This window comes from Cyrtonyx montezumae, unplaced genomic scaffold (assembly GCF_038088225.1).
Source record: "Cyrtonyx montezumae isolate F1298 unplaced genomic scaffold, pur_monq_1.0 scaffold_13, whole genome shotgun sequence".
Taxonomy (NCBI): Eukaryota; Metazoa; Chordata; class Aves; order Galliformes; family Odontophoridae; genus Cyrtonyx; species Cyrtonyx montezumae.
Genome location: NW_027071859.1, coordinates 14,627,317 through 14,639,141, shown reverse-complemented (window position 1 = coordinate 14,639,141; position 11,825 = coordinate 14,627,317). Strand labels below are relative to the sequence as shown.

Sequence of the window (11,825 nt, the reverse complement as noted above, 5' to 3'; positions counted from 1 at the left end):
GTATTTTGTCAAAACTTAGAAAACTTTCAGGGATTGAAAGATTTCAGAACTGTGTGATATGTAAAAAAAATTACAGGGATTACTTGAGGACTTCAACAGACAAAACGATTTGAGAGAATTATTTTCCTCTATCGCATAACAATTCTTATGAGTACCTTCCTGAAAAAAGCTGGAGGAACACGCTTGGAGATGGCAGTAGGACAGAAGCAAAGCTGTACAGAACTACCCACAAACATGATGCCTAGCAGCAGGAGATGGCCACCTCTCCACAACTGACTGATTTAGAAATGACTTCCATATTTCAAACACATCTTTATACTTGATGCTTTTTTAGTATTGTATTAATAACAAAACTGTTTTAATGCTCTCTAATTAAATCTGTGATGCATTTTAACTGAAACAACAGGTTGCACGTAACATTTTTAACATGTAAAGAAAGAAAATACCACAGTAAATAGAAATTTGGACACAAATCCAGAGGGACAATTGATTTTTATTCTCTTCGTACTATCAGAGTCTACTTCAAACAATTCTCCCCTCATAATCATGCAGATTTCACTGGACCAAACAGGTATTTACTACAACAACAGGCAGGTACTTGGATTACATAAAAACTTTCAAATACTGTACTTCAGAAGTAAAGAAGCCAGCATAGAGCTCTGAGTAAATTCCAAAAAGCACGTAATATTTCCAAAATGGCAGAACACTACTCATTCTTCTTTCTGGAACCAAATGATAAACTGTACCAAGGAAAATCATGCACAGCAACAGATACTTCTTATGCTCAGATATCACATTCATACTTTATCCTTTATCCTTTTAACACAGCTTAGGTGCCTGCATCCACTTAGACCAGTAACTATAAAATCACGTACCTATAATAAATAACAGATTCACTAAGTCAGTGGCAAGGCATTATCTTATAAATAACTGCCAATTCCAACGACACATCACAACAACGTTCCTCGTAAACCTTATCACCATTCCACCCAAAGTTCACAAAGTCAACTGCAACTACTGAACAAATAGTGAATGAAAGTGTACACACAGCCAAACAGGTACCGCAACACTCAAAACTTCAACGTACACAATATATGCTGCACACCTTAATCCAACAGTTAATGTGAAGTTTGATATGGATGTCATAGGCTGCGAGATATAGATATCAAATTCTGGCATCCATGTTAAATGGCAAAGATGCATGGTCTTAACATTACTTTTTATGTGAGCACATAATTTAAATGGAATGTTCCAGAGGGATATGTATTACGTATCACAGAGAAATAAAATCACGTTTTAATGATTAAATTGTATGCACTTCTGCAGCCTCTGACCAAAACCTCACACTGTCTTAAGGAACAGTTTTTCCATGCTGACAAGTACAAGTTTTATTTGTAGGGAAGGTCAGAAATAATTTGTTCTAAAGATTACTTACTCTCTTCAAGAAAATGAATGAAAATAATCTAAACCATCTAAGCACAGTTCTGAAAAAGTAGACTAGATAGCATAATGTAACCACACACTGACAATGCATCTCAAGCAAGCTACAATACGTGGGCATTCTCTGTTTGAACCTGACTTCTTTAAAGGATACTCTCCCTTTCTTCTCCAAAACCAGCCCCATCTGAGGCAGTGACAGTGTGGAGCTCTGACGAATCCTTCGAAAGCCTTGTGTAACTTGAACGCTGGCTCCTCTTGTGAGCAACACTTTTCAGGTTCTCATTCTGAACGGCAGTTGAATTGGATCCCGAACTGGGGTTCAGGATCATTTGAGATGGATCTCTCACACCTTGTATCTCTTCAAAATTTTGATTAGCCCGGTTGTTTGGAGCACTGTTATTATTGAGGGTTACTGTACTAGGGGTTCTATTTAAATTATAGACCTTCTGGCAGGCTGGCCAGTTTTCTTCTGGGCTACTTGCTATCAGGCTGCTTTCTGATGGGCTCTTCTTATCTTCTGAGCAAATAGACATGCGAACCACGGCTGGATCTTGAAGGCCGCTAAGACTGTGTGGAATTCCTCTCTTCCCACCGTTACTGTCATCTTCAAGCTCAATGAGGTTTGCCTTTTCAAGCTGTGAATCATCTGTTCCCTCATTATGGAGAGAGTGATTGGGAGAACTTTCATTAGATCTTACGCCAGAGTCAGAAGAATCTTTTTTATCCAAAAGCGCATCTGTCAAGTACTCCTTTGCTTTGATGAAGGTTCTAATAGGTTCAGATCCATGTTCTGGAGACTTAGGTTGTTTGTCTACTTTTCCATCTGTTTTCTTATCTTTACCTTCCTTAAGAAGTGGAGTGTTATCTGACTCTTCAGTTCCTGACTCATCTTCATCACTTGGAAGTTTCTGGTACCGGAGAGTAACTCCCTTAAGCTTTAAATCTGCAGCCTGGAAAATACTTGTTCTTTCTGATGACTTCTTTCCTAGCAGAAGCTTGGAACCAGACTGATCAGATTTTTCATCTTCTTCAGTAATAGGATCCAAAGGAGATGCATCATTAGTAGAAACACCTGAAGTACTATAATCAATAACATCATTCCTCTTCAGCAGGAAAGACTTTCTTCCATCCTCTTGTTTCTGCTCACCATCTTTTACTTTCTCTTGTTCTGCACTGGAATGCAAGGACCCCCCCGATGTACTCTGACCCATATAGAAAGCACTTGAACTGTGAGGGGAAGACCTTCCACTTACAGTAGTGGAACTAGCACCTCCTTCTAACTGTGACATCTGAGCGATATATTCTCTGTACGCATCTCTATATTCTGCCTGTACCTTGTCAGTGAGCTTTGATATTTCAATACTTGAATCTTGAGAGTTAAGACTTGAAAGACTTGGTGTTCTGCGAGTTTGTGACTGGAAAAAAAAAAAAGAGAGATAACAATTAAGAACTACTTGTCTTTTACTGACCACTCTAATTTAAGTAACTCAAAGCATGACTCAAAGCCCAAATCAGTACATCAAGCACGTGCTTACACTTTTTGTTTTGAATAGGTCATGTCAGTTGCGCTGACAATGCTTAAAATATGCTTACTACAATCATTTGCATAGAACTGAAATTAACTGTTCTAGTAGTCTTACTTCTTGATCTGCCCGTAGCCAAGAATATAAAGAGCCCTTGACTATGCCAGTATGTGTGCAGAATGTATTTGTCTATACCTATATATATATGCAGTATGTATTTGTCTATACCTGCCAACTTAGGTTACTATGGCGTGGAGGAGCTTCATCAAGACCAATTGTGTTGAGTTCTTCAAAGCTGAAGTTAAGTGTATATGGAGCTTGACCAGAAAGACCTGTCAGCTCAGTGTGAGGCAACTCAGTGCTATGCCCAGGACGACGAACAAGTTCACTGTGGGAAATGGCAGTGGTGACATGCTCGGCTGCTCCTCGAGGATCTTCCTGAACAGCCTGATTTTCTGAATTTCTCATTTCAAGTATCTTAACACACACACAAAAAGGAGAGAGACAGTGCAAAGTTAATTACATAGTCAAAAAAAATCTCAGAATTGTTAAAGAACAATTCCATTATATACAGGAATCATAACTCACAGCTGTGAAAGTAGAGTTGCATACGGTTGTGATCATGCAAAAGTATGAAGAAAGGTCAGTTTACAGACCTACCAAATCATTACAGCAAATCACATTTTGATATTGAGAAAATTTCTTGTATTTACATAATGACTTTCTGCAGGCTCTTACATGAACTCATATGACACAAAATACTTGCAATAAATTCTTGAAAAACAAAGTGATAAATACAAATCTAAAAGCAAAGACAAATACTCAGTTTTACAGCTTTAGTCAACCTAAGTCTAACAATAAATATTGTCTTGTAATTCCTAGCGTTTTCAAGATTGATTTAGAGACATCTAATTTTCAGAAAGAAAGAAGGCAGTATACAAAAATAATGAGGAGAATATGCAGCTCTCTGTGATGCATGTTCTTTATAGTAAAGCTGACATTTACACTCAGTGCAAGGAGGGAAATTAGGTATCTATAAATGCTTTTGTAACAGTACAACATGAGAATGTTGCACTGAATATAAGTACGCGTCAATCAAATCCCGGCAGCTCTCTCTCGCGAGAGGCTGACGGTGGCGTAGGCGTTGCCAGGGCAACGGCGGGGGATTTAAAACGGTCAGAACCCGGAAGTATCACTCAGTCCTCGTGATCAACTGCTTTGAAGTCGGCACAGCCGGAGCTGCAGCGGAGCTGCAGCGGCTGATTGAGGTACAGGGCGGGTTTTCGGGAGGTTCCAGTCTCTCGGGAACCGAGTGAGAGCGGCCAGTCCCGTAGGCTGTTCTCGAGAGGTTAACGAGGCGTTAACGAGGCGTAGGCGTTGCCAGGGTTTCAGCGCCCTCGCCCTCACCCCTCAGCTGAATAGGGCTCAGGGAGGGCAGCGAAGTGTCACTACCCACTGTTTGTTTGTGTTTTTTTTAAATATATACATATATTTTTTAATTATTATTATTATTTATTTTTAAGTTATTACAATTCATATCTATATATATATTATGTAAAACTATTTTTTATTTATTTACTTTCAATTTTTCATTTATTTGTTTTTATTCTTTTTTGTGCCATGGTCTCTACTAGACAGAGGGCTTGCCTTAAGAAGGCTGTGGCGACCCAGACAGAAGGTCTGCCTAGAAGCGTGGCTACACAGGTCTCTGGCTGCAAGGAGTGCCGGAGCCTGCTACTGCTGGATGAGGGTGCTAAGCAGTTCTCCTGTGCAAGGTGTGAGCAGGTGGAAGATCTGCTTAGCATGGTGGCTGAACTGGAAGAGGAGGTTGAGAGACTGAGGGCCATCAGGGACTGTGAGCGGGAGATTGACTGGTGGAGTAGCTCCCTAGAGCGCCAGAGAGAAAGGCACCGGGGAGATCCCCCGCAGTTGGTGGTGGACTCCCTGACCTGTCCCCGTAGGGCAGAAGGGGGATATCTGAGGGATAGGGAGGGCTGGCAGAGAGTCCCTGCTCGGTACCCTGCTCGGTACCGTGGGCAATCTCCCCCTCTGCCTCCCCAGTGTCCCCAGATACCCCTAAGCAATAGATTTGCAGCACTGGATGTTGAAGAGGTGATAAGGGGTGAAGTGCAGGAAGATTCCCGCAGGAGGTCACCAATGGCAAGGCAGTCAACTCCGTGCATTGAGACTGCTACTACTAAGAAAGAAAGGAAGGTGATCGTAGTGGGTGGCTCCCTTCTCAAGGGAGCTGAAGGCCCCATTTGCAGACCAGACCCAAACCGCAGGGAAGTGTGCTGTCTCCCTGGGGCTCGGATCAGGGACATTGCTAGAAGACTCCCAGACTTGATACACCCCACCGACTACTACCCATTACTCGTAGTTCAGGCAGACTGCAATGAAATATCTCAGAGAAGTCTGCGAACTATGAAAAGAGATTTCAGGGGATTAGGGCGATTAGTTCAAGGGGTGGGAGCACAAGTGGTGTTTGCTTCCCTACCTTCTGGGGCAGTGAAGGACACAGAATGGGCTAGGAAAACGCAGGTGATGAATAATTGGCTGAGAGGTTGTGTAGAGACAGACACTTTGGGTTTTTTGACCACGGGGCAGTTTACTCGGCTCCTGGCCTGTTATCTGTTGATGGGACGCACCTATCTCAAAGGGGGAAACGAATCCTAGCACAGGAGCTAGCTGGACTCATTGAGAGAGCTTTAAACTAGCTGTGACGGGGAAAGGGATAAAACAGGGCTCACCAGTAAAGAGCCTAAGGAGGCTGTGCTGGAGAAAGGGGTGAGGCAGATATCTCAGCTGAAGTGCATCTATACCAATGCACACAGCATGGGCAATAAACAAGAAGAGCTTGAAGCCATTGTGAGGCAGGCTAACTATGACCTTGTGGCTATTACAGAAACATGGTGGGACCTCTCCCATGACTGGAATACTGGGATTGATGGCTACAAGCTCTTCAGAAGGGATAGACAGGGAAGAAAGGGTGGTGGCATAGCTCTCTATATCAAAGAGTGTTTTGATGTTGAAGAGCTTGAGGTTGGAAATGATAAAGTAGAATGTCTATGGATAAGGATCAGGGGGATAGTCTTTAGGAGTGACATCGTGGTGGGGGTCTGTTATAGACTGCCTAGTCAGGATGAAGAAATAGACGAGGTGTTCTATAAACAGCTCGTAGATGTTGCACAATGGCCAGCACTCGTTCTCATGGGGGACTTCAACTTCCCTGATATATGCTGGAAATACAATACTGCACAGAGAAAGCAGTCCATGAGATTTCTAGAATGTGTGGATGATTGCTTCTTGACACAGCTGGTGCAAGAGCCTACCAGGGGAGATGCCTTGCTAGACCTACTTTTCACTAACAGGGAAGGACTAGTAGGGGATGTGAAGGCTGGAGATTGTCTTGGCCAGAGTGACCATGAAATGGTGGAGTTTGTTATTCTGGGTGACGTCAAGAGGGTGACTAGCAAAACTATTACCTTGGACTTCCGGAGGGCAGACTTTGACCTGTTCAGGACACTTGTTGCAAGGGTCCCTTGGGACTTGCTCCTGAGGGGTAAAGGGGTCCAGGAAGCCCGGATGCTCCTCAAGATGGAAATCTTAAAGGCACAGGAGCAGGCAGTCCCGGAGTCCCGTAAGTCAAGCCAGAGGAGAAAAAGATCAGTGTGGATGAACCGGGATCTTTTGTTGAGACTCCGAGAGAAAAAGAGAGTCTGCGTCCTCTGGAAGATGGGACAGGCTACTTGGGGTGACTACAGAGAACTGGCCAAGATCTGCAGGCAGAAAATTAGAAATGCTAAAGCCCAGCTTGAACTTAGACTGGCTACTGCTGTAAAGGAGAACAGGAACCCTTTTACAAATATATTAACAGCAAGAGAAAAACTAAGGAAAATTTCTCTCCTTTACTCAACGAGGCAGGGAATGTAACCACAGATGATAAGGAAAAGGCTGAGGTTCTCAATGCCTTCTTCACACCTGTCTTTAATAGACAGAGCAGTTGTCCACACGGTACTTGCTCTGACCTGGAAGTCCGGGACGGGGCGCATAATGCACCCCCTATGATCCAAGCAGAGACGGTCAGAGATCTTCTCCTTCATCTGAACTGCCACAAGTCCATGGGACCAGATGGGATCCACCCAAGGGGGCTGAGGGAGCTAGCAGAGGTGATTGCCGAGCCACTTTCTGCCATCTATCAGAATTCCTGGTTATCTGGAGAGGTCCCACAAGATTGGAGGCTTGCCGATGTGACTCCCATCTACAAGAAAGGCCATAAGGAAGACCCAGGGAACTACAGGCCTGTCAGCCTGACCTCGGTATCAGGGAAAGTTATGGAGCAGATGATCTTGAGGGAAATCACACAACACGTGCATGGCAATAAAGGGATGAGACCCAGCCAGCACGGGTTCACCAGGGGCAGGTCGTGCTTGTCCAACCTCATCTCCTTCTATGACTGGGTGACCAGACAGGTAGATGAGGGAAAGGCTGTTGATGTAGTCTACCTGGACTTCAGCAAGGCCTTCGACACGGTCTCCCACAGTATTCTCCTGGGGAAACTGGCAGCCCATGGTGTGGACAGGTTCACTCTTCTCTGGGTGGAGAACTGGCTGGAGGGCCGTGCCCAGAGGGTAGTGGTTAATGGAGTTAAGTCCAGCTGGCATCCTGTTACGAGTGGTGTCCCCCAAGGGTCAGTTTTGGGGCCCATCTTGTTTGATATCTTTATTGATGACCTAGACGAGGGGATTGAGTGTACCCTCAGTAAGTTTGCAGATGACACCAAGTTGGGAGGATGTGTCAAACTGCCTGAGGGTAGGGAGGCCCTTCAGAGGGATCTGGATAGGCTGAACAGCTGGGCTGAGCTCAGTGGGATGATGTTCAATAAGGCCAAGTGCCGGGTCCTGCACTTTGGCCACAATGACCCCATGCAATGCTATAGGCTTGGGGCAGAATGGCTTGAAGAATGTAGAGAGGAAAAGGACCTGGGGGTGTTGGTTGATGCTCGGATTAACATGAGCCGGCAGTGTGCCCAGGTGGCCAAGAAGGCCAACAGCATCCTGGCCTGTATTAGAAATAGTGTAGCCAGCAGGAGCAGGGAGGTGATCATCCCCCTGTACTCAGCTCTGGTACGGCCACACCTCGAGTACTGTGTTCAGTTTTGGGCCCCTCACTACAAGAAGGACATTGAGGCCCTGGAGCGTGTTCAGAGAAGGGCAACAAAACTGGGGAGGGGTCTGGAGCACAAGTCTTATGAGGAGCGGCTGAGGGAGCTGGGATTGTTCAGTCTGGAGAAGAGGAGGCTCAGAGGAGACCTTATTGCACTCTACCACTTCCTGAAGGGGGGTTGTGGTGAGGAGGGGGTGGGCCTCTTCTCCCTGATAAATAATGACAGGACGAGAGGGAATGGCCACAAGTTGCGCCGGGGAAGATTTAGATTAGACCTGAGGAAACATTTTTTCTCTGAAAGAGTGGTCAGACACTGGAATGGCCTGCCTAGGGAGGTGGTTGAGGCACCATCCCTAGCGCTGTTCAAGAAGCGTTTAGATGAGGTGCTAAGGGATTTGATTTAGTAGTTGGGTAGGGATAGTGACAGGAGGATGGTTGACCAGATGATCTTGTAAGTCCTTTCCAACCTTATAAACCTATGAAATTATTGTCCCTTTATCTCACTGACATGATCTTCAGCTTAAGTTTCATTAAAATTTGTTCTTCTGCAACTGTGTGCCATGCACGAGCTGAATTTACAAAGTGAAAAGGGAATCCACATAGGAAAAACAGATCTTACAAAAAGAGGGGAAAATGTTCTAAGTTCACAATCACCTAAGACACCAATACATAAGCAACCTGCTCTTGGTTACATATATTCAACATAAGATGATGAAATAACAAAATAATAAATGCATGCATGTTTTCAGATGATAAATACAAGCTTAAGGGTGTTATCAAAATAGCAGCATAAAAGAAAAAGGTTAGTAACAGAAAAGACTAATTTATGATGTCCCAGAATTCCAAAGAGGTCATACCATGCTCCTGAACAGATGCCAGTCACCAAAATTCATATTCATTTCTTTTTTCAGTTCATCAGTGTTGCACTGAGCCAAGACACGACCATTTATATTTGCCTAAAACAGTAAAACTAAATAAGTTATTGACAGAAGACCTGCAGTGTAAAAGTAACAGTCCAGAAAGGTAAAACTAGATACACTGATGGGAACTACTTCCCCAACACAACAAGTCCAATCCTATGTAATAAAGCATTAGTGTTACTTTTTTTTTTAAAGAAAAGTATTTATTCATGATTGTTGATGGAGAAGAACCATTTACATTTCATGAAATAATACAATATTTTAATAATAATGAGCCAGTAACAGGAAAGTGTGCAATGGCTTTGTTCTGAATCAAACTGGTGTGGAATGTGGCAGCAGAGAACTGAAACTGTACTCTAAGTGCCAATTTTTCACAGAAAAAAACCATTCTGGATTTAGAACCCACTTACAATACTATTTGTCTAAATATGGCAATTAAAATATGTTTCTTTTCTCAAAATAACTAGTCTGGTTTTGAATATCTTTGTTTTTAAGAGAAGCTTTTCTTTAAGGAACATACGCTTGTCTTAAAAATGTCCTTCAAACTTAGCACGTATAGAAAATAAGATGTTCTCATATTTGACATGCTTCAGTAAACACCTCCAAAAGTGTCAGCTGAATATCTCCTCTTATATGTCTGTGTCCACGTTTAGGTATTAAATGTACTAATGAAATTCAGCTGATACCTTTCTTATAGTCGCAGAGTACTGAGGCAGCATGCTCTGGTCCAGACCGTCTATCTGCTTTAGCTTCTCACATACAGCTTCCACACTCATTGTGCTCAGAGATGCATGTGAAACTCCTGTGGTCGGTCCTGCACCTGCTCCTCCTCCCTGCAAGAAGCAAGAAGGTGCACACAAGATTCATTCCTCAGCACACCCAGAATTTCACAATGTGCACTGCCAGAAGCCAAAGAACATTTGAAAATTAAGAGATGAGAATAAGAATGCACAGACATTTTAATTGATATCAGAATACTGAGATAGAGAAACCTTTATTATAGCATTTATATGATGAAAAAAAAAAACCCGAAACAGCACCTGGAGTCCTGCCAACGTGAAAAATAGCAACTCTCCTAAATTACATAATTTATGAAAAACAACACAAAATAGAGGACTATGAAGTAAGGGTTAATCAAGTTCAAATGCATCTTTATTCAAAGTTTCCTACTGATTTTAGCAGTCAGTTCAGCTTTTGTTGGTTATTTATTTTTACTTTAAGTATCCCAAGTGCAACTTCAGATTTTCCTGTCTGAAAAGATTCCTGGTTTAGCTTAAGACAAAGATGACCAGAAACACACCTCCTCAGTCACTTGGATTCACTGGGTACTTGTAACAGTATCTCTCCATTTATCGGTGAGCTATATACAGTCATCACAGCACAGAACTACAAGACAGTACTGTTGCTGCCCTGCAGGATACTGTAAGGATGTTTCTTATACATTGAGCTTTGGAGAGATGTGGGTAGAAATTTTTGATATCTTAGATCCGTACCACCCAAATTGCCCTGATAACATTGCCAGCTTCTGGGAATTTCCAAGAAAGCATGGAAAAACAAAACAAATGCATCTGTACACAAAATAACATTTTCTTCCTGGATGGGAGCCTGCCCTGGGTAGGACGAAGTGCAAAGCTCTGAACAGTTTAGTTGTTCTGAATTCTAAAAGCAAAATCAGAAACCGTTCTACCAGCTCTGAAATATTTGTATAACCTCCTCCAGGAAGGGAAGCTGTGCCTCCTCTTCTTCTAAACGTGAAGTTTTGGTTTCAGTTTTGTAGACAATCCACCAAAATAAAGCTCTTTTTTGGAAGATGCAAAGGAGCTTCCAAAGCTTCAGAGCTTATCATCACATGCATAGACCCTGAGATGTGAAAGTACATTCTGAATCTCCAAAATTCAATTAATGAAATAAGGCTATATTTCTCAATCAGTAGTTACATATATAAAAAACATTTTTTCCTCTAGTCCCTAAATATATATATATACACACACAAATACATGTGTATGGTCTAGAAAAAAGCCAAATTTTATATATATAAAATCACATATATATACACATATATATAATACACGTATTACATACCTATATATGTGTGTGTGTGTTATATGTATGTCATAGTTATTTAATCTCACAGAAGAATTGATAGTAAGTTAATAAATTCAAATATAATTACCTATAAAAATCAAGGATTATTATATTTAATGATGCTAACCATACATAAATTGTCAGAAAATATTTGAGAAGAACTGAAGAACTTTCTCAGCTACGAGGCAACAATCCCTAAACCTATTCTCATCGACCTTAACCTCAGTTATCTCACACTCATTAGGGAGGCAGGCAAGTTTCCCACCTAAGCTACTGAGAAGCATCTAACTTTGAATCTCAACCTGTAATTCCTCCAGAGTTGTCAGCCAAATATGTTTGAAATGGCCTTAAAACTTCAATCAACTTCACTCAAGAACACTAAAGGAGGTGTTCTTAGGAGGGATCCTTAGCCTTGTGGTTAGCACATCGGGCTGAAAATAGAGCTGAGGCTCTAGTTCATTACTTTTGAACGTTTATATATTTGATGTCAACTGGACATTAAAGAAAAAAAGATATACCTGCTTCCTGAGTAGGTAGCTTACCTAAATTACCGTATAAAATTAAGCATTACACCTTCACTACAACTCAGAAACATAACATAGTGATTTGGCATTCCAAGGACAAGACAGTCTAGTTTCAGGCTCTGCAGTGACTTCCTAATTAGGTGCCTATGATACCAACTAGCTAACGT

At 42.2% G+C, this 11,825-nt stretch overlaps 1 protein-coding gene across 4 annotated transcripts in view; it reads right to left on the bottom strand.

Moving 5' to 3' along the window:
- Nucleotides 1-473: 473 nt before the first annotated feature.
- Nucleotides 474-11,825, bottom strand: part of KIDINS220 (kinase D interacting substrate 220) — a 195,928-nt gene continuing 184,576 nt past the window's right edge. For all 4 annotated transcript variants that reach the window (XM_065730713.1, XM_065730710.1, XM_065730711.1 and 1 more), the window contains 4 exons: nucleotides 9,736-9,882; nucleotides 8,987-9,085; nucleotides 3,192-3,440; nucleotides 474-2,855 (listed from right to left, as the gene is read on the bottom strand). In XM_065730713.1, coding sequence (XP_065586785.1) covers nucleotides 1,584-2,855; nucleotides 3,192-3,440; nucleotides 8,987-9,085; nucleotides 9,736-9,882 — 1,767 coding nt within the window. In that variant the 3' untranslated portion in view covers nucleotides 474-1,583. The remainder of the gene's footprint in view (nucleotides 2,856-3,191; nucleotides 3,441-8,986; nucleotides 9,086-9,735; nucleotides 9,883-11,825) is intronic.